We start from the raw sequence: 23,369 nt of genomic DNA on the forward strand, positions 1-23,369 counted from the left end.
CATCTAGAAATACAAACGGGAACCTGACAGCCTGTCACCTTCGAAGGACAACGGCAGCCTGACAGCAGGCAAAACTGAAAGGGTACGAAGTTGTCACGTTTGTTCTCATCACGATTTCAAAGCCTGTTTACATAACTGCAGTTCCACCGCTCTCACCCGTTTGCTGCACTTAACGTAGAAGTGGAGAAAGCCGAGTATACTAAGGGAATGATTAGGAGACAGAAGGAACGAGCAACGTGATAGTCCCAAACACTTCAACAAGGGTCTGTAGCGGTAGGGGTCATCAGACGTTACAGCCACCCCGGGCTGTGGGGACGGAACGATCACAGCCTGACACTGGAGAAGCCGCAAGTTTCGTGCTTCCCTCACACAGCACAACCGAGAGGCAGCGGCGGATTTCTGGCACCCAGCTCAGACTTCCTTACACCGAGAAACGCATCAGCGTGCGGGGACTGCCTCCGGGACCGATACGCGTGCTTCCACCCCACAACTTCACCTCACGACTCCCCCAACAAACCCACCCCGACCCGGGCGGCACACAGACACCGGTGCGGCCCTGCCGGGCCCATCACCTGAGGGAAACCTGAGGAGGGGCCGCCACACCGCGCTCGCCCCCAATCTCCCCCCCCCCCCCGGCGCTCTCCCGCTGCCGGCAGCGCGCCCCCGAGCCGTGCGCGCTCCCGCGGCCGCCCTCCCTCCCTCCTTCGTTCCCCGCGGCCGGCTCGGGGGCGCCCCCCAGCGGGGCAGCGCCGCCACCGCCCCGCCGCCCGCCCGCCGCCCGCTGCCGCACAAGGCCCGGCCCGAGCAGCCGGGAGACAAAATGGCGGCCGGGCGCGGGATCACGTGACCCCCTTTGTGCCTAGCGGGGCCCGGCGGAAGGGGCCAGCGGCCGCCCCTGGGGGGGGGTCGGGTGGGGGGGGGGAGCGGTGTAAAAGGGGGGGCACCGGTAAAGGGGGGAGCGGTAACGGGCGGCAGGGCGCGGAGCCTTCCTCCCCGCACTCCCCGGTTTCAGCCTCCCCCCCCCTCCTCCTCCTCCTCCTCCTCCCGGCGGGCGGGGAGAGCGGGGAGAAGATGGCGGCCATTTTGTGCTTGCGCAGAGGCGAAGGTGGGGGCCCCGGGTGCGGGGGGGATGGAGGGACCCGGCCGGGGGGGGGGGTGGGGGGGGGGGTCTCACGTACCGACTCCTCTTCCTTCTCCATGCCCGTGGGCATCTGCGGCACGGCCCGGTTAATGGAGGCATATTCGGCCAAGTCGGGCAGGTCCTCGCAGCGGAAGACGGGCAGCGGCTTGGACGCGTCCAGCGCCCGGGCCCGGAACGACAGTTTGCTCATGTTAGGCGGCGATGGCGGCTCCGGCTGGGGAGGGGGGGGCGACAGCAAGAGCGCTCCGAGCTGAGAGCCGGACCCCGCCGAGCGCTCTCATGGAGAGACCGGGGCTCCCCCGGCGGGGCGGGGCGCGCTCCCACACGGGGCCCGGCGGCGCCGGCTGGCGCGGCTGGGCTGGGCGCTGGCTCCTCTCCTCCGCCGCTCCGGCTCCGCTCAATACGCCACGGCCAACATGGCGGACATTAAACCTCGACTGGCCGCCTCTTTCAGCCAACCCCAGCGCCACAGCCATTCCCACACTGCATCGCGCAGGGGCGCGGGCACAGCGCCGCCCGGGGGGGAGCGCGCGCAGCGCGGGCACGGAGGAGCGCGGGCACGGCAGCGCGGGAGGGCTGCGAGCCCAGCGGAGCCCGGCCGAGCCGGGATGGGTGGAGGTGGAGGCGGCGAGTCGCTCCTCACGCTGCCTCCTCCTCAGCGCTGCTCCGCCGGGGAAGGCAACCGCCGCTCCGGCGTTCGGGCGGTACCGAACGTCCCCACACAAACACACATAGACACACACACGCACCTCCCTGAGGTAAAATATCCCCCTCACACGCACACACACACTCCAGCGGTGAAAACAAGGAAAAGGAAAGGAAAAAGGGGGCTCAGCCGCCCCCCAGCCTCACAGCGGTGCCGAGCGCTCCGCTCCCCTCCGTCCCCCTCAGGGCGCGGCGCCAACGGTCGCAGCGCGGGGATCGCGCCTCAGGCGGCGGCAGCGCCCCGAGCCCGGAGCGAGCCCCGCGGCGCCTCAGGGGAGCCCCCCGGTCCCGTTGGGAGCCCCCCAGGTCCCGAGGGTCCTCCCGGTCCCGTTGGGAGCCCCCCGGTCCTGAGGAGAGCCCTCCCGGTCCCACCGGCACCCCCCAGCGCCGCCAGCCCGCGCTCTGCTGAGGGAGCCCCGCGCGGAGCTGTCAGCAGCGGCCGCCCGCCGAGCGGCTCCGCGGTTTCCCCGAGTTTTTCAGCAAACTCCGTCCTGCGCTCGCGAAGTGCGGGCACGTGAAGCGGTTTAACCCTTGCCTGGGTTTAAGTTATCGCTCGGTTAGCCGCTGAAGCACGCTCGTTACAGGCAGAGGGGTAGAACTAATGGTTAGATGTCTCATTAGGTAAGCTAGTTTGTGTCTCAATGACTTGATTAAATGGATGCAGCGTTCTGCTATAAGCAGAGGATGGGAAATTAGAGCCTCACTTATCTCAATAATGTCTCTCTGCTCTGCCCCAGGTCGTCCCAGAGCAGCCTTACAAACGTCAAAAAGCGCTTCCCCCTGCCCATCCCTGCAGCCAGCTATTTAAGGAACGCAGCAAGTGCTTGAACACGTCTGGGGGTTGCGTTGTGTTATAAGGTAACTCCAGTTCTACACCTAAATCATAACTCACATGCTTCTGGTTTTAAAAGTACCAAAAAAAATGTGTTTTGTTTGAATTTCAATATCCCTCCACGTTTCAAGCAAAATCTTACCGTTTTGTTCTGTTACATAAGAAGCAGCAGACAAAACCTGTTCCTTTCCTATCACACATTACTCCCAGGAAATAGAACTTTAGGAAAAAGGACGTAAGTGTAACAAAAGGATTTTTTAAAAAGTCTTAATTCACTTGGTAATTTTTCAAATCTATTCTGTCTATAAAAATAAATAATTTTTGCTTGTATTAATCTCATCACCTTTTTAATCTGTATTGGAAATAGGTAATGCAGTGGAATACAGCAATACAGCTCCTAAGAAGAATGTGACTTTTTTTTTTTTTTTTAAGAAAAACACTTTTTTTTTTTAGATATACTGGCATGAACTAAGGAGTATCATTGTATTAATTTGTATTTCAGTAATTACATCAGAACCAGATGTGAAAACTGCACATTGCTTTTTATGCTCATTTTAAAGCTTAAGCGCTCCCTAGCCAGAAATAGTAATCCTAAAGAAATCCTAAAATAAGTTGCATATAAAACATCTACAGTTTTACACAAATACTGAATAATTTATTTTATCCAACTAGCAAACATAATGCAATGACAATAAATAAATAGCAACACACTATCATAGATTTCCTTTGACCTAAAACACTAACTGGAAATGAAATACCTGGCAGCTAGGCAACAAATAAGGCAATTAAATATGACTCTCCAATGAAAAGCAAAGTATAGAAAACATTCTGAACTATAAAGAAAGAATGCTCAAGTCTAAACTTATCCTTAATTGACCTTTGCATTTCTAACCCCACTACAGGCTTGAGAAAAGTGCAGAACACGCAGAATGGATGATAACATTTAGATACGAATAGGACAGCATGCATTAAGACAAAATTTTGGCCTGAAGCTCATTCATCAGCTTTTATTATTTTACCAATAAAACAGATTTTGTAGCAGAATTTGATTAGTCCACAAAAATACCTGAATTAATTTGCTAGTGAGATGAGAAATGCAATTTGAAAGCAAGGATATTCCAAATCAATTTGACATCAGCACAGGCTTCTGTCAGGGTGATAATAGGAAAAGTATAGAACTTTTCTGAGGCAGGAGTTTAAACACTGATAAATATTTCTATTTTACCTTCCTTTCAGTTAGGACATGTAGGTATATTTTAAGTTTTGCCATTTTTGTAGCATTTACCAAAATGCTTACGTTACATTTGTAGACATCAGTACTTTGCTATGACAGTTGTCAGTTTAAAATTGGTATCCTGTTTTGCATAATGACCAAAAAGGCTTTGACAGCTCTCAGTAAAAGATCAGTAAGCACAAATTTAGTTCTGGAGAGAAGTGCTATTTTCTTCTTTAATCCTAAATATAATAAATAAATACATTTATACTAAATTTTAGCATACAGAAGATGAACCATTATATGTTATGCTGTTTGTCTGGTTTATTAAATGAACAAACAACACAATAGACGAGCATTATCCTGTCTGTCTCTACTTTAAAGTTGAGAAATTGTACGGTATCTGTTGTAAAAAGTAAAATTTAATGAACTGGAAGGAATCTGAAACGTAAAGAATACAGCAATTTGAATTCCTGGTGGTTGTTTTTGTTTGTTTTGTTTTTACAAACTGATGAAAATACTTCTTTGGAGTATCAAACAAGTGCCTCTAACGCTATCTTTTCATGATCTCAAAATACTTAAAAACGAGCTGTACAAACTTCTTTCAGTTTAGTAAAACAGTTTTAATATGTCAGCTGTCTGGATAGTAAATACAAGCTGATTTCAATATTCAGTCAAAACCACTGGATTCAGATTAGGCATTAAGGGAGGGGATCCAACAATTTGATCTATGTAGCTACAGACAGGGGTCTCTTGTTAGAGCATCTAACTCAGGTTTATGAAGCCTAATTATTTAACTTGCTATTTTTGTTTGCAAGTTCTACACAGCATTTGACAGGTTTTTACAAATTTCAGTATTTAGTTTTGTGGCTTAAAATTTCTCAGAGTCAAAAAAAAGACTTTCAGTAGCTTATTTAAATATGAGTTGTCTTCTGAACAGGTGCCTAATATTGTCTTCTATTCCAACAGCAGTCATTGGTTCTAGGCACAAAACAGCTATGCACAAAGGACATATAGCTTAAACTATAGGTGCTTTCTGGAATCAAGTAGCTCTATATTTTAAGGATATAAAATGCTACGAGACAGTTCAACTATCCCCCCCCTCCTTTTTTTTTTTTTTTTTTAAATAAAGAGATGTTATAAAAAGGCAAGTGTAATATAAGAGCGCTAAAAACTGAAAACACGTATAGTACAGAGGCTGATTTGTATAATATAATGGCTGATATTACATATATGAGTTTTCTGTTCTAGTTTTATGGAAAGCAAATTTATTTGAAAAAAAAAAAAAATCTTCACAGCAATAGCCAGTAGTAGCAGTGAACATCTGATTTCATTCCACACTCCAGCCTCACTGCAAGATTACTTCCTTGCCTTCCCTCCCCAAAAAAAAAAAAAGAATCCAGAGTCAAGCTAGGATTAGAAATCCCAGTACATTTGACTCTGTACATATATGCATCTTTTCTGACCCCACTTTTCTTGTGCCTACTTAAAACTGTAGCAGATTTTAAGAGTAGAATATGTTAAGGGTAAGGCAAATTTCTCATTTGTCAACCATTTAAAAAGACCTTTTTCCAGAAGATGCTACCCTGTTTTCATAAATTGAGGAATAGACTGCGTATACTATATACTAATTTGTTTATCCATAAGTATTTGCCTTCCCCCCCACACCCTCCGCCACTCTCAGCCTATTTTATAACCAATTTCTACTACCGTAGAGCTCACTCTCTCATCACTTAATTATATAACGATTTTGATAAGATATGTTTGGCCTTTGAGCTTTGTTACAGTTGACTACTCTGAACTGACAAAAAAGTATCACTGATCTTTTTTCCCCCATTTTCAATAATCACATATTAAGAAATAGCAACTTAGGGAATTCCCATGCTTTGTTTTCTTTTCATAATTTACTCTTTGGAAAAGAGTAAACGGCTCTTTTGTTTTATGGTAAGAGACGATGTTTTCTGTAAGCATATTCCTGGTTTACATTTGCTAATGATTCTTCTGTGCAAGTTTGATCCTCAGCTATCTTTTTGCATTTATTTATGTTTCATATCATTACAGATAGCTATATTCTTTTAAGTCATCATGGTCAACTAACTGGAGTATGGATTAAAATGAAGTAAGTGTAGGCAAAAATGACACTACAGGTTCTTCATTTTATGAAGTTTTATGCTACACTAAGTACAGTAGTAAGTAGACACATTGTAGAAATTACCTTAACAACAAAGATTTCAATCATAAATTAGCTGGTGTCATTCCTAGTAAATTTCACTTTATCTGATGATGTCAACTACCTGTTATAAATGAGATAATGGACCTGTCAAACATGTAAAGCGTTCAGATACCACACTACAAAGCTGGTGCAAAACACCTGTGATAACTTCTGGCAGTTTCTGAAAGACAATTTAATGTCTCATAGTTTTGGTATCTCAAAGAATGATGTGGTATATTCACTCAGTTACTTAAGGCATTCACAGTTGAGATGCAACAGGTACAAAGCTTGTCGGAAGTTCTTATTGAATCATAACCTGAAGTAGTGACCAAGTGAATCACTGTTCCTCACTTCTTGTCTCTATGAGGAGAAAGTGCTTTGTCATACACACACGCACATTTTTGTTGTTGTTTCTGTAGTGAATGGGAAGGTACACGTACTGCATGACCAATTCTTTTATTACTTATTTTTTGTAAGCACTTTTAACTTACACTTTGGAATACAAAATAGACGGGAGAAGGGATAATAAAACACTTAATCTTCTATTTCTGTTACCACTCAACATATAGACGGTGGAAGCAATCCTTTAGATTCCAAAGCTGCCTAATTTTATATCCCCCCCCAAAAAAAAAAAAAAAAGACTGATAAAATAGGAAGCTCAGAAGCATTAAACATGAGCATTTTTTTTCCGCCATAAAGCCTATGACAGGTAGTCTCATGAACAGTACCTTATGAGAAATGTCTAGTAAAGCAGCCTAATAAAGCTACCTGTCCTTAACATTCAGAACAGAAACACAGAAGTTAGCAACAAAATATGAAGTTTCAACGCTTTGTTGCGAGTGCCCATACTAAAAACTGGATAAAAAGGATTACTATCTGATCAATGGGTTGCACATTTTACAACTACATAAAGGAAGACACAAGACAGCACTACCTAATGTAAAATAAAGTTAATAAGACAGGCTGAAATTAACAACAGTTCTGTCATTTCACAGGCTCTGAGCACGAGACTGGTTTTATAGTGTTCCGCCTTCATTAACAGCACTGTTAAGTCCTGCTCTCTGCTCTGCCAATTTGTTCTTTCTCCTTTTTCAGATCAGGTGAACGACTGGCATGTGGCTGCTGCCACCTCAGGGGGCTGGATCTGTGAGCTGGGACACTGACACCAGATGGGGCACACCTGGCCAGCTGTGGCAGGAGCATTCTGGGCAGCAAGTTGGCTGGGCTTATTAGCAGAGCTTTAAACTAAACTCAGTGGGAAAGGAGATGTAGTTCTGAGTGACAGGGAAGAACCAGGGAACACCAACACTTTAGGAAGCAGCAGGGAAATAACTGAATTGTCCTAAATGAAATAGAGAGTGATCATCTAAAAAGGTGATGTGGCTGAGAGCCCATCTGAAGTGCCTCTACACCAGTGAGTGTAGCTTGGGAAACAAGCAAGAGGAGTTGGAAGCCACAGTGCAATTAGAAAACTGTGAGTTAATTGCTATCACAGAAACATCATGAGGCGAATCACACAACTGGAACACTGCAGTCAAGGCTACAAACTTTTCAGGTGAGACAGGCAGGGAAGGAGTGGTGGTGCTGCCCTCTACCTTGAAGAATTAACAGATTATCAAGAGTTGCCTGAGAAAAAGCTACAAATGGGTTGTGAGCCAGCAGGTAAAAACCAAGGACCAGACCAATAAAGGACGCCCTGTGGTTGGGGTGTACTACTGGCCATCTGATCCAGGGGAGCCTGTTAACACTTCCTTGCTTCAGCTACAAGAAGCACTGCACTCACGCTCTCATCCTGATGGGGGATTTCAGCCATGCAGGTGTCTGCTGGAAAAGCTACACAGCAGGCTGTGAGCAACCCCAGAGACTCCTGGAATGAGCTGAGGATAAGTTCCTGGTGCAGGTATTAGACAAACCAACCAGAGAAGTGGTACTGGACCTGGTGCTCACCAGTGCAGATGAACTCATTACAGAGGCTATGACTGGAGGTCGTCTGGGCTGCAGCAACCTTGCCTTGGTTGAGTTCCTTATCTCAAGGAATATCTGCCTGGCAGAAAGCAAAGTCAGGACTCTGAACTTCCAAAGAGTGAACTTTGCTATTTAAAGACCTAGTGGATGAGGTTCCCTGGGAAACAGTCCTTAGGGACAGAGGAACTGATCAGAGCTGGCAAATCTTTAAGGACGCTTTTCTTACAGCATAAGAACTCCCCACCTCCACGTGTAAGAAACCAAGCAGGGAAGGCAGGAAGCCAGTCAAACAGATGTAAGAAGGAGGTGCACAGGCAGCAGAAGCAGGGACACGAGGCCTGGGAAGAACACAGGGATGCTGTCCGGATGAGCAGGGACTGGATCAGGAAAGTTGAAGACCAGGTGACACTGAACTTGGCAAGGGCTGCGAAGAGTAACAAAAAAGAACTCTAGAGGTACGCTGGTCAGAAAAGAAAGGCCAAGGAGAGTGTATGTCTTCTGATAAATGACAAGGGAAAACTGGAAACAACAGTTACTTCTAGGCAGGGGCTGGAGGAGCAAAGTCCCTCCTACTGTAGGCAAAGAGCAGGTTTGATGGAACTGAACAAGTCTTTGGGGCCTGATGGCATCCATCCCAGGGTCCTGAGGGAGCTGCCTGATATAACTGCCAGGCCTCTCCATCATATTTGAGAAGTCCTGGTGGTGAGGCAAGGTCTCCAATGACTGGAAAAAGGGAAAAAATCACTCCTATTTTTAAAAAAAGGTAAAAAGGAAGAACCAGGAACTACAGACGAGCAAGCCTCACCTCTGTGCTTTGGGAGGTCACAGAACAGATCCTCCTGGAAGCAATTATCAAGGCACATGCGGGACAAGGAGGTGATGTGAGACAGCCAGAAAGGCTTCACCAAGTGCAAATCCTGCCTGACCAGCCTGGTGCCCTGCTGTGGTGGAGTGACTGCATCAGTTGACAAGGGAAGAACAACCAATGTCACCTATGTAGACTTCTGTAAGGGCTTTGGCATGGTCCCACATGACATCCTGATCTCCAGACTGGAAAGCGATGGATTTGAAGGGTGGGCCATTCAGTGGGTAAGGAATTGGCCCAATGGCTCCAGCCGTGAGTTGTAGTCAAAAGCTCCATGTCCAGGTAGAGGCTGGTGACAAGTGGTGTTCCTCAGGGGCCTGTCTTAGGACCGGTCTTGTTTTAGTACCTTGATCAGTGACAGACAGTGAGATGGAGGGCACCCTCAGCAAGTTCTCAGGTGACACCAAGCTGAATGGTGCAGTTGATACAACAGAAGGAGGGGATGCCATCAGAAGGGACCTGGACAAGCTTGAGAAGCAGGCCCAAGTTCAACAAGGCCAAGTGCAAGGTGCTGCACCTGGGCTGGGGCAATCCCAGACATGAGCACAGACTGGGAGAACTCATTGAGAGCAGCCCTGCAGAGAAGGACTTGGGGGTTCTGGTGGATGAAAAGCTTGACGTGAGCCAGCAGTGCTGCTTGCAGCCCAGAAGGGCAACTGCATCCTGGGCTGCATCAACAGAGGGGTGGACATAAGGGGAGGGAAGTGATTGTGCCCCTCTGCTCTGCCCTGTTGAGGCCTCACTTGGAGTCCGGCACAAGATAGACATGGAGCTGTCAGAGTGGGTCCAGAAGGGGGCCAAGACGATGATCAAAGGGCTGTAGGACTTCTATGAAGAAAGGCTGAGAGCTGGGGATGTTCAACCTGAAGAAGAGAAGGCTCTGGGGAGACCTCACTGCAGCCTTTCAGTACTTAGATGGGGCTTAAAAAGAAGATGGAGAGCAACTTTTTGCTCGGGCAGATAATGACAAGACAAGGGGGAATGGCTTTAAACTAAAAGAGGGGAGATTTAAAAGATTAGAGGTTAGGAGGAAATTCTTCACGCAGAGGGTGGTGAGGCACTGGCATAGGCTGCCCAGAGAAGCTGTGGATGCTCCATCAAGACCGGGCTGGATGGGGCTTTGGGCAACCTGGTCTGGTGGGAGGTGTCCCCGCCCATGGCAGGGGGTTGGAATTAGATGGGCTTTAAAGTCCCTACCAACCCAAACAACTCTGTTTCTATGATTCTCTGTAGCCACACTGCACCCTCATTCATATCAGGAAACCTGCTTATGAAGCTGCACTGAACACCAAGTTGGGAATCTGATCAGACACTTCAACAACTCAAGAAAAAAAAACTATATAAATCAGAAGGAAATCCAGTAGGACCCGTGCAAGAAGTTGTTTTTCAAACTACAGCTTAATGCCAATGCCCTCTTCCCTCACATGATCCACTTTGTGAAAGCCACACAATTCTGGAATGATAAACCTGTGCAAAAAGGATTTGAAAGTGACCAAACTACATGCAACTTAATACATACTCAGGACAGTAAAACTGTGCTAAATATATATGCTATATATTTGAAAACCTTGACCTAAGAAACTAGTGTCTGAACTAGTCTATAAATGCTGTATTTATTATTTTCTTACAGGCTGGTTACAGCTGTATATGGGTGGGATTTTATAGTTTCTATTATATATAGAACAGGCAACCTTTTTCCACCGGAATGGAAGGCATTAGATGCCATTTTAGCAGAGTAATCCTGCTTGGAGAACGTGTAGGGCCAGTCATACATATGTAACAGTGAAGTCCAGCATCCTCAGGGAAACTGTCTAAACGTAATCCAGGAATAATCAATTTACTGCAGGCAGAATTGAAAACCCAAGCTGAACCTGAAAGGTTGTGCCGCTGAGCTACATCTAAAAGAGGAGGTAAAGCTAGCAGCTATCAATTCTTTTTCTGAAAAGGAACAAAGCTTACAGAGGAGCAGCAAAAACTATTATCACACTGCTACTTGTACAACTGGAACTAGGATCTTCAAGACACTGCAAGCACTGCCTCCACAGGAGGAGCAAAGTCTGCAAGAGGCACTAATGACTTACACCTCCTTCTAAAGTAGGATTATTATTTTAAGCAGTCAACATTTGTTGTAAGGCAAACAGGATGGTAAAATAGACTCTATCTGTCTAAAACATCTGAAAGCACAAACGGTTTGCTGGGTATGGGTTTTTGTTCATTTTTATTTGTTTTGATTTAGGGTGGTTGTGGTTTTTTTTTCCCTTCTCCTGGCACTATCCAAAAGGAATTAGTTTCCTTTATATGGCTTATTATTTAGGAGACTTGTTTTTTTTGTGTGTGTAAGCACGTAGTAATGGAAGCAGTGATTGTCAGATACAGCAGTGCTAAAGAAACAAAGATTACTTCTGCTGAGACTCTTCTACATTGAAAGAGATATCTTTCCCTTTTTGAGTTCTTTTTAAGTTTTAGTGGATTCAGAATAGTTATCTTAAACTCTAAGTGCTGTAAGATATTTGGAGTTTCTCCTTTATTCTTCAATTCCATAATATATACTCCCTCCAAAACACAAATACACCTTGAATTCATGCTCTAGTCATCTTTTTCAGCAAATATTCCACAAAATAGTATCTAAGAATTTAGTAATACGACAAAGTTGTAAAATGTAACTCTTCAGTGAAGTTATTATTTTTTTTTTTTTTAAAAAGGAGGGGAACAAAAAATCCTGAAATGTCTGACTTTATGCTCTATTCTATGATTTGGAAAATATCTATTCTTTAAATTCATTTTCTTTTCTAGTGATCATATATGTGATTTTCTAAGAATAGCAATGCAGTAGTTTACAAACTTTATTATGCAACTTATATGAAATACACAATTCCTACTGTGAATTGCCCGATGCTCTACTTTATTCGCCTAACAGTTTCTCTCTTTACCGAATCTAAGCTGAATTTTTTAAAGACTTTTATAATTATCTACAATTCTCATCTAAATTGAATGAGTACTTTCCCCTTCCTTGAGTACTAATAAGTCCAATGCTGAATATAAAAATTAGTAACCAGATCATCAAATTAACACATCAGATGTTGACACTGGTCCTTTTTTTTCTCCTTAGCACCCAGCATAAGCACTTAATTTCAATAGTATAATTGAATTTATAGTATTAATTGAAATATTGTGTTTATAAACAGCATTAAAATACTACTAGTTTAGAAGATGTAAGTCTTTAGTGCGTTTGCAGACTTTTTGCTCCTCCTTTTGTTCCTCCAGAACAACTGCAATTTATTTTTCCTTTCAATTTTTCCTATTCCACTAGCAAATGACAGTAAAGCAATTAATTTTAAAAAGTAACCAAGTTCCAAAATTAAATAGTTTATTATGAATGTAAAAAACTGCTCTAATCTCTTGTATTTGGCTGCCCGTATGACATTCACTGAAACTTACAGGACCTGGACTAGTGGGATCCTAGGCTGAACTTGTAGAAAACAGCACTTCCAGGCTCCTTTAGGACTTTTTGAGAAGCTCCTAATTAAAAGGCACTATCTATGTAGCCCTTAAACTTCTTTAGTCTTTTGGGCATTTACAATACATTGTTACCTCATTATTGGGTTTCTACAGATGCACCCAAGGAGAAGCTCCTGTGCTACCCCTCCAGTTAAGCAGGTACCTTGGGTGCTGCCATCAGGCAAGAGATGTGTACATTTCCGTACAACTCTAAGTTTCAGAACTTAAGAACAACAACAAAACAGCAATTTTATCCCAAACATTTTTGATTCTGAAATACAAATCAGTAATAATATTAAAAATCACTATTCATTCTTGTGTCATGCTAATTACTCTGATAATTAAATACTAGTTAAAAAGAGCCACGGTAACTGAAATTTGAACTTGGCACACAGGCCATCCACACTTTTCTCAGCTATGAACTTCTGAGAATACTGGTTTATAACACACAGTTACCAAGTTCATCACATGATTGTGCATTTCCAGTAGAAGGGCAAAAATATTTGCTGGAAATGCGGAGGATTGGGCTCACCAAAAATAATAATAAAAGATATTAAGACCACCAAATTAAAAAAAAAAAATAAACCAAACCCACCTTCTCTACCTAACACAACTGCTAATTCATTAATCAAAGAGCTAAGTATAGGTTACTTTGATATTCCACATAGGATAAGGTGAAGGGCTAAAAAGGTAGAGCAAATATAAAAATTATGGTAACACTGAGGTTTAATGGTAGGGACAGCAATGGACTCTGCCTTTAATCTGTCACCTGACCATTAAGTTAAAAAGAAAAAGCCCCCACATCACTACAGAAACCTTAGGCTGCCACAGTGTCCACACACTGACTTGGGATAAAGGGATAAAAAGAGTGTACTGGGGCCAAGCCACGTTCATTGCATAGCTGGAGAAAGTTTACTGCTGTAACTGTTAATTGCATGGCCCTGTGCATGTATTTGCAACTTTACAGCAAATTCAATCCACGATTTTCAGTGATTTTAACTTCTTACATTTTGTTTTTAAAATAAAACATTTACTTTACTACCTTACTCTCCTAGGATAGCAACCCTTTCTTGCAAGTCAGTCTGTTGTTTCAAGTGCTTCAGAGCTTCTGGACAGAACGATCAGGTCCTTGCAAACATTCGGAATTATATCGCTGATGTGAAATAAGGCAGAGTTATAGCCAATGCCTACTCTGTCACGTCAAATGCTTTAAATTGCAATTCCTGGTTCAGAATGAAAGCTTCGTATCCACTTGCCTCAGGCAATTTGTGAGATCACTGGTTTATACCTAGATAGGAATTAGCTGGATTTCAGATTTTTGGGAGGCAGAAAAGTATACTTGCCTCTTGGAATGAAGAGGTTATTTCCCAATATACACCTTTAAAGGGGAGGGGCAGTGGGGTGGAACTTAGTGGCAAATCCAAGCTTTTTTGTTTGGTTAGTTTTGTTTGTTTTTAAATGTCAGTGCCCCTACCTACCCACCTCCAGTATGACTAAACTCAAATTCCAGATCAAAGGAATAGGATTGTGCTGTTCCTTTCAAACAGCAGCTTGTGAAATTCTGGGCTGTTACACTTAAATACTAGTGGCTAGTGGAGTTTGTAGGAGAGTTACTGAAAATATAGTAGGAATGTATTAAAGTCACATAGATGTAACCAAGCATCTAAAATAGTCTATACCATACTTAGAACCAATACATTTCTCCAAATAAAGAAAAAAAAATGAACACACATCTCATCTTCTGGATTCTGAAAGTCTGGAACTGCAAGACTAACATTTAAAAAGTCTGTAAACTGAGGGATGTTTCATGTATAGACATAGGATCCTGAAGTACAAGGTGGGTTTTTTTTTTTAGTTGTTTTTAATGGTTAGTTACTTTGATTAGCTTTTGTCTCCTCAGTCTTCAATTTGAAGATTTTTATGGTACTTCTGGATTTTTATTAGCTTATGAGAACACTAATTATTTCAACCTCAGATACAGATTCCTTTACGTTACACACTGTATTTTGATTTATACTTCTAAATTAAGCATAAGAGAGAACACTACAGAGATACTGTTTGTCTTTGGGATACAAACTAATCAAGACCATATTTATATGCAAGCATTTGTATACACACTTCAGAAGGCTCAAATTAATACTACTCTATTAGTGGAAAACAATGAACTGAGTTTGAACATACATATCCAGCAGAGGAGGCTAGAGCTGAATACAAAACCAATTGACAAGACTGTTTTGTGATATTATATCTGAATGTGTGTACATAAATGATTCTGTCAGAGGCATAAAAATAGTAAATTGATAGGGTTAACCTGAAGATACATTCCTAGAGGTCTTTAAACATCTAGAGAATGCAAAACACTTGTGGGAGTTTGGCAGTTGTTGACAGGGAAAGTGTTTCAGTTGAGAAGGATAAGTTGCCCTGAGAAGAAAGAAAAAAGTAGATTATTTTCTCTGTGCCTCTATGTGTGGGCTCAGAAAACTAAAGCTGACTCGATATGGGCTAAGGGGTTGGTCACCCTGTGTAGATTAGAGGTCACAGAACGGCTTGGCTTGGAAGAGATCTTAAAGACCATCTGGTTCCATCCCCCCTGCCATGGGCAGAGATACCTGCCACTAGACCAGGGCTCAAAGCCCCATCCAACCTGGCCTCGAACACCTCCAGCATCCACAGCTTCTCTGGGCAACCTGTGCTAGTGCCTCACCACCCTCTGAGTGAAGAATTTCTTCCTAATATCCAGACTAAGTCTACCCCCTTTTAGATACTGAAGTAGTCTTCAAAATAGACCAGGACACCATATATATTTCAGGTGAGATCCTCAAGTCCAGTGTAAGGGCATCCTGAGAAACACAAACAAGTGCAAAGTGGTCTTCTCAAATTATTTAGAGTACTAGTTAAGGCTCTCTCCCTCACTCCAATACAGATACTTGGTTCTCTTAAATAACGTGCTTGTTTTACAGTTGTCTGGCACTCTCACCTTCCAAGAGGAGACAGACACCACTGTCACTAACACAGGGGCCTGTGCACAAGCCAGCTACTGGTCACAGATGCCAAGTTTGCACAACTTCATCTAATTTGTAAGCAACTCAAGAAGGCTGTTAGCACAGAAGTACATAGCCTAATTAAAATAATGTAACAGTAAAATTTGAAAAATATCAAAGAACGTAGAAGACAGGATGGAAGACAGTTTCTCACATTAAAGTAGCTCATCTGAAAGTATCCTTGCCTAGAATTTCTAACCTGCTGCGACAGCAGATTTTTAGCTGGGAAATTGATTCAGAGATGACAACAGAAATTAGAACACGTTTTTGTGGAATTCTCATTCTTTGAGTGCTTGTAAATGGATATGGTCCAGAATATGTGCATGTGGAGTCAGATATAAAGAGTTTTCCTCTCTGTCAAAAAAAAGCTGATTGCATATTCACAATTCAAAGAAAATGCCACAATCAGTGGTGAATTTCATCAAGGTATTCTGCCTTGTATGGATCCATTTAAGACCATCAGAAATAACACAATTGCTCTGTATTGTAACATTTTGAAATTAAATTTTAATTTTTCTTCAAGAAAAAACTTCCTGAACCAATACATCAGGCTAAAGATGTATACTCTGTCTAGGCCTGGCATTACAGAAGATGAAAAGCTGCCAGGTGAAAGGACTCTGACAAAATTATTCTTTTAGTTACCACGCTGTATCAGCAGCACCAAGATTCCTAATAAGCAAATATAAGACCTAAGGGATGCCTATAGTGCTGAAAGGCCCAGAGTTGCGTCACCTATTTTTCATCCTGTTTGAATAAACATGAAGACCTCCTCCTTATTTGTGTTAGTGAACATTCAAGCTGCATATACCTCTTAAGGTCAAAGAGATCTTGCTTGTATTTAGCAAGTTTCTTAAAGCTCTGAATAGGAGAGAGGATTAAGAACTAACTTTTCATTACCTACATCACACACATGTCAAGGTGAAAACAAACATTAGGGTGTGGAATTTATCCGATTAAGTATGGATATTCACACCTGAGCTAGTCATACTAGGCAGGTGATGATCTGGTCAGGATAATTAGCTAAGTTTAAACCATTCTTCACCTCCAAATAGACACAAAATATTTGTGTTATTATTTTTAAGAATCTTCAACCTGTTTCTTTTCAGCAGTTATGGTTACAGATTTAACACTCCACTCCCCATCTAAAGTCAGGTAAAGCAAGTTCTACGTTAAACGTTTATGATACATTGATTCCAATTTACTCAGAAGCGTAACTTACTGTTAATCCACTGAAGCATGAGTTAACACCATCTCACGGGTTTGTTACTCTGACATCTAGCCATATGTTTGTTCCCAGAGAAAAAGCAAAATGGAACCTGACACAAAGAGGACTGCTCTGGGAGCAACAAGTCCTTGGTTCTGTTCACTATTCCTGGTTTTTCCTACATTTTGTTTCCTGTTGTATGGTATTGTATGCCTCTGAGCAACCATCCATTTACCATCTGGGATCTCTGAAGCAGTATCTCAATTTCCTGCACATCCAGCGAGGATTAGCACTCACAAAATATTTAGCAGTTCCGTTTTCTCTCTCTGTTGTTTACAGGGGAAATATTTAAGGTAGGTAAAAAGAGTCATTTTTAGGAAACGTATGTAATTTTTAATTACTTCAGTGCCCACTTTAGGGGTCAAATTTTGCACACCAATTTTAGGCTCTAGCTATTATCAGTAGAAAAACTTATGAACATCCTATTAAGGAAACATATAGTACCAATATATTATCTTGCTGCCAGGGCCTGTGGTAATATGATATACTGGAAACATGACTTAAGAATCTAAAGAAGCCCTGGGGGGCTGAAACCAATGGTTGTATGTGTCAAAAGCACACAAGTTTGCTTTGTTGTGAACAACAGCAAATCAGAGAAATTGTTTCAAAGCACTGATTTATTTTTTCCCCACCCACGTGTATTTACTAAAGCACTTACAATCCTAGATTGTCTCAAGGATTTGGACCTCTATTATAACATGAATTACCTTCTTGAGCCATTTGATAAAAGAGGAAAAATATGAAGAATGCTAGTTGGAAGGATGCTTTAACCTCTGGATGCAGCTTCCTCTGATGCATAACACTGAAGAGCCATACAAGTTGCAGTCTGCAAGAGGCATGGAAGAACGAGAGTCTGGAGCAAGACAGACAGACTTTGTTCACAGCTGGGAAACAGGTTACCCTTAAAGATATATATATATTTTTTAAAAAGTATTCATTACTATGATTTGATGCTGACATGTATGATGTGGAGTACTACAGATAACAAGAAAGGTGAGAAACAAGACTATGTCAGATGGGTTTATAAAATAGAGAAACCTTTTTATCCCACTTCCCTAAACCTTGTTGAGTGTTGAATCAAAGAATCAACCAATAGTTTAGAACCCTCAAAAGGGAACAGCCAGGAGTCAAAGCCATCAAGGTGTGTTACCACATGTAGGAAAAGAGGGAACAATTATATATGGAGTGAATACATCAGGAGGTACAGCTGTGATTTGAACTGAGTCCCAGATGATGTTCTCTTATACCACTAGCACACATCTGGGGAGCTGTCTTCACATCATTATTGGCTAACTCTGGAAGCTGGTTAGATCTGCTTGGGGTCTGTAACATACACCCGGCACCTCTACAGCCAGCCAGCGTTACCTTCTGTCTCCTACTTGAGTATATAATACTAGTAATATTGTCATGAAGGCAAGCAGAACATATATTGATCAATCACAGGTCCAGCTGAAGGGTCAGGATGGGTTAACATCTTAAAAGTATTATTTAGTTTATGATAAGATGCTATATTTCAATTAGTTTTAAGCCAGGAGAGCCACATATCCTGAAAAAGTATATAGAGCCTACACAAAGTTTCTAGGTAAAAGGGAAAGTGTATTAGGAGAAAAACATATTAGTTTTGCTATCTGAGAACTGGAATGGTACATAGGGAACAAAATTAAGACCCCCTCCAAAACAAACAAACGAACAAAACCAACAAAAGCTACAACCTCTTGTGTTTTGGACAGGCACAGACATTTCAGGAGTGCGGCTGGGAGACGTGCAGTTGAGGCAAAGCCACTCCTCAGTAATGTGTCTTCCAGACATTTCTGCAGAAGATGCAGGAAGTAAATTAGTTGTGACTTAGCTTTGAGAGAACACTAAATCTTAATCAATTCTTATTCCTTGTTGGCAACACGTCTGCTGGAAACTGTTTCTTGTTCAACAATGGCTCAAAAAAGAAGCAGGAGAGAAGTGAGGAAACCACTAAGTTGCAAAATATCAGCACTTCATTCCTCTTACCTTGTAACTTCTTGGTAAGAGCGAGAGTAGATGCTTTCATAAGATGCAGCAAAGCTGCAAAACCACAACCAATGATAAATAATAGCCCTGCCCAAAGAGGAGAAAATAGCGGATTTCTACTCAGAATTCATATTTTTGCTGACCAGAGCTAGAAGCTGCCTCTCAGCAGCATGATCACTAGCAATCAGTTTGTTTGTGGCCTGCATGCACACACTGCAGTCACAAGAAGTCACCACTTCCATAGTCCAGGATAGCAAGAAGAGCAGAAACATGAAATGGCCTTCAGAAGTTTATCATTTGTTCAATATTGTTATCAATGAATGAGCAAACTGAACACTGCTCTACATGATGTAAAGAAGAAAAGGAAAGTCGTGTAAGAATTACTTAAATCTGAATGACCCAGAGGTTCTCCAAGATTTATCGTTACTGTAATAGATTCAAGAAGTGGCTTTACTGCTACTGGTGTAACCTCAAGTGCCAACCTTGTGATCTGGCAACCTGGTTTCAGAGATGGAAAATGTCCAAAATTCTTCGCAGAAGGCCCATAGCTTGGTACAACTCTTGGATCTAGGAAAAAGTATGAGGGACTTGAAGATGTAATGTTCATAATGAACCTTCATGGGCCAGCAGGGCTCCATGTTGCAGCCAGGACTTGATAAAAGCAGATCTTGTCTGACAGAGAAAAGAGATCCTGGAAGACAACTGCTGTCTTGAAGATAAATTCCTCTTACTGAAGGAAGGTTACAAAACATATTTACCTAGGATAGAATTAAATTTTACCTCACTTTTTTTTTTTTTTTTTTTGAGAGAGAGAAGGAGGGAGACCATTACAGGAAAGGAGAGAGACCATTACCTGAAGCTGCACATCACTTTGCATTAAACTAAATAACTTAATCAGCAAACTTTCTTTAAAAAGAGGCCAAATGCATTTTTAAAGATGAAAATGCACAAGAGAACTGCAAAGATGGTTTTCAAACAGTAAAATACTTGTCAAATTTATTCTTTAAAAGCAATAAACATATTAAGGTGTAAGATGCAAAGGTTTGTAAAATTATTAGCTTCACATTAGTCCATAATAATAGCCACAAGGATGCCTTAAAAGCGTGGTGAATTTAATGTTATTTTTTTTTTCCCTGAACCTGTTGAGTTTTTTTAATGCAGGCTGTGCTCACAGGCTTGCCTATGTCTTCCCACCCATCTTCTTCCAACATTAATCACTCCTGTTTTCTTAACCACCGAACATGGCTGTTAGCAGAGCGCCTTCCGAAACATTTACACTGGGAACTGAGGTGAGGGGTAGATTGTAACAAAAGAGAAAGAAGGCAGAATAATTATATATATATATGTATATGTATATATATGTAGGTCTATGTAAACTCATGCTCCACTTAGAGCAGGGAAGAAGAAACCCACCCACTCCGGGTGAATCCCACCTCCACCCTGCAGAAATGGGGTCACATCTCCCCGTCCCCCACAGCCCCCTCCCAGCCCCAGCTCCCAGGGCCGGGGGCCGCGGTGGGGCCGGCCCCCGGCAGACAATGGGCGAGCCGCACAATGAGCCGAGCGCTGCCTTCCATATTGCACGGCTACACACAGCTCCTCCGCGGCCACCGCAAAATCACTCGGGGAAGGGGGTGGGGCCGAGAATCCCATTACCAAAAAAAAAAAAAAAATCTTTAGGTGGATGGAGATTAAAAAAAAGGGAAAGAATAAAACCAGCTCCATTCCACAAAGCAGCAGCAGGGTGAGGTCGTGCCCGCTGCGGGCCGCCGTTCCCCCTCCGGGCACCTCCGGGGCGGGGATGTAATGGGGCTGCCGGCACCCCACCTGCCCCCAAACCCCCCCGGATACCCCCCAAATCCCCCTGGGTCCCCGTTCCCCCCCCCTCCTTGTCCGCCAGGGCCCGGAACGTGCGGGAGCGCCACAGCGCCGCCGCCGCAGCTCGGCGCAACACAAAAAGGGGCTCCCCCCACCCCCCCCCCCCAAAAAAAAAATCAAAACCTCCCGACCCCCCCTCCCCGTGCGAGGGAAAATGCGCCGAGAAAAATGCCCCAAATTACAAAATGTCTCCCAAATGTACCTTTCTTAGAAGGAAAAGAGGCACAGAAATAAAACGCCCCCCCCCCCCCGCCAGCCATCCGAACGGGGAGCGGCGAAACGAGAGCTTTTATATAACTAATGCTCGGAGCTAATTGCCGTAACAGCGCTAATTTGTAAATAAAAAGGTCACGGTTTACTAACAGCCATAACTTCATCTAAACCCTGCGATGTCAATCCCCACCTCCGCCATGCCAAGGGCAGTTTCCCCCCGTAGTTTAGACCAAAGTAATCCATCAAGAGCCATCGCAAATGGCATTTTTAAACTCTTTTTCACCACGGCCACCGCCGCCGAGCAGCGACATAATGTGCTGTGCTGCCGTGTGGCTCGGGGCTGCATTGTATTGCTAAAGACGGGAAAACACTCGGCCAGGGCTACGTTTGTGACTCGGTAAGGAAACCACCCCCCAGATGAAAAGCCAGAAGGAAAAGCCAAGTCCATCTCAAAAAAAAAAATAACAAAAATACCCGAGTTCTTCCACCCTGAAATCGAACTTAAATCGTTGGTAAGCTCGGCGTGCCAATTTTAAAGAGGAAGCAAAACTGACTTTAGCAATTGTCGCTATTAAGGAGACATCGCTGGGTGGAATACACACGAGATCAAAGCTAAGAAAAATACAAGGCTCTGTTTTGTTCGCCAGCACAAGGCAAACCCTCCACAGCACGAACACACGGGGGGGAAAAATAATAAAACCCCACAAATATTTTCGGTTAAAAGCCCAAACTTACCTTGGGAGAAGGCAGCCCTTGCAGAGCGCCTGGAACAATATGGACCGCATACTCGCTCTCCCACCGCCAGCCACCTCCATGCCGCAAAGGGCTCCCCGAACATCCTTAAAATATTTCGCAAATGCAAAAAAAAAAAAAAAAAAAAAAAAAAAGTCAGACTTTCTCTCCCCCCCCCCCCTCCCCGGTCCCTCCCCCCGCCCCCGCCTGGCTGGAGGGCGAGGAAGGCGGCGGCTTCCCCGGGCTCTGCGGGCGATGCCGGGGGGGAGCCACCGGGGTCACAACTTTGCCACGGTCGCCCCCGGCTCCCTGGTTTCCTCCCCCCCAGCATCTTCACCGCCACCGCCTGGAAAAACGCGGCGTGCCATTTTCCAGCCGCCTTCCAGCCACCCAGGACCAAAGTCTAGCGCTGGTTTTCGGTGACACTGCAAAACTACGCAGCCCACCCCCGCCTCCACCTTTTTTCTTTTTTTTTTTTTTTTTTTCCTTCTTCTTTCCCAACGCCAGCAGCCGCCTCCCCAGAACGAATAAATAGAGGCAGCTGGAGCAAATAACGCCCAGACTTCGCCTTTCTCCCTCCCTCCGTGCCGCCCCACCCCGCCGGCAGCCCCGCAGCAACTTGGTGCCCGGGAGCGCATCCCTCGGCCGGGCCCGGCGGCGGGGGCACCCCGGGGCCAGCCCCCGGCCCCGCCGCACCTCAGCCCCCCCCAGGCGGCTGGAAAAGCCCCAGTCATGCCCGAAGCAAAGGCTGGGAAGCGGGAGGCTTGAATTCCCAGCGAAATCCTCGCTTTCCTTCCGCGCTAGAACCACCTACCTTCCGCCAGAGCTAAATTAACGCTAAATTCACCGGGTACGCCCGTCACGGCGGGGATAGTTTTTCCATAAATGCCGTTTTAAAAACCCCTCCTCGGACTGACTGACAGAATTCTACCATGCTGCCCACAAACAAAATGGCTGTGGCACCGAGTTTTTTGGTTCCTCCCACCGTGCCTCCCCCTGGCCTCCAGGAAGTGGTAGAAAATCCAAAATAAAAATCGGCACGAAAAAGTACAATGCGGCCCCAAAACTCCGGGCGGCACCACCAGGCACCAGGGCCGGGGACCACCTTCCCCGGCGCCGGACTTTCTCGAGGATTTCATTATTATTATTATTTATTTTTTATTTTTTTTTAAAGGGCATCAATCACTGGAAATTTACATCCCTGTGTAATTCGAACTTCCTGCTTTACATATTTATAAGGTCTTTCACCTATCTTGGCAGGCGTTCAGCTGAAGTGGGTTGGGAAATTCGATGCTGTGGCTCCAGTTCGGGAGCTGAGTCAGGTACTCGGCTGCTGGAAGGCGGCTGGCAAAATGCTGGCAAATTCTCCCACTTCCAGGGCTCGGCGCGGGATTAAATCGCCCCCGTAGCCTGGAAGTGAGCGTGTAGCCGCAGATAGGACGCTGGAATGGGCATTCTCGTCGGGATCGGGAATTTGGGGCTCTTGCACATAGATATCCATTTTGCAATGTTTGCCTGGTGGCGTTGGTGGCTCGCAGTAACCTCCCCGAGTTAGGGTTTCTGTGGAAATAATGTTGCGTTTTCATTTGCTACACCCCTCTATAGTGTAACGACCTTAAACTTTTCTTGGTGTTCACCTTAACTAAATAAACACGGAGGTATGGCATATTCAAATTAGAGATGATGATAAAAATGTCAATATGTGGTCCTCCATCGCAGCCAGCAGCCTCACTAGGCAGTAGCAGAGCTCCTCCTGCACGCTGCTTCTTGGGCCCCATAGGGCCTGATTCATTTCCCAGGAGAGTC

General features: G+C 44.3%; 1 protein-coding gene and 1 long non-coding RNA gene across 10 annotated transcripts in view; one reads left to right on the forward strand and one right to left on the reverse strand.

Moving 5' to 3' along the window:
* EPC1 (enhancer of polycomb homolog 1) overlaps positions 1–22,547 on the reverse strand; it is a 67,911-nt gene extending 45,364 nt beyond the window's left edge. For 2 of the 9 annotated variants that reach the window (XM_027450538.3, XM_027450537.3), the window contains exon 1: positions 1,179–2,134. In XM_027450538.3, coding sequence (XP_027306339.2) covers positions 1,179–1,331 — 153 coding nt within the window. In that variant the 5' untranslated portion in view covers positions 1,332–2,134. Of the gene's footprint in view, positions 1–1,178; positions 2,137–18,448; positions 18,548–21,566; positions 21,671–22,377 lie in introns of those variants that run through there. The other 7 variants (XM_072033770.1, XM_005027876.5, XM_072033771.1 and 4 more) reach the window with 7 other exon arrangements.
* Positions 671–19,868, forward strand: LOC106019628 (uncharacterized). The gene is made up of 4 exons (XR_011807076.1): positions 671–1,105; positions 2,584–2,704; positions 17,403–17,631; positions 18,467–19,868. It is a non-coding gene; the product is annotated as an uncharacterized lncRNA (long non-coding RNA).
* Positions 22,548–23,369: the final 822 nt, after the last annotated feature.

Source organism: Anas platyrhynchos, chromosome 2 (genome assembly GCF_047663525.1).
Source record: "Anas platyrhynchos isolate ZD024472 breed Pekin duck chromosome 2, IASCAAS_PekinDuck_T2T, whole genome shotgun sequence".
Classification (NCBI taxonomy): Eukaryota; Metazoa; Chordata; class Aves; order Anseriformes; family Anatidae; genus Anas; species Anas platyrhynchos.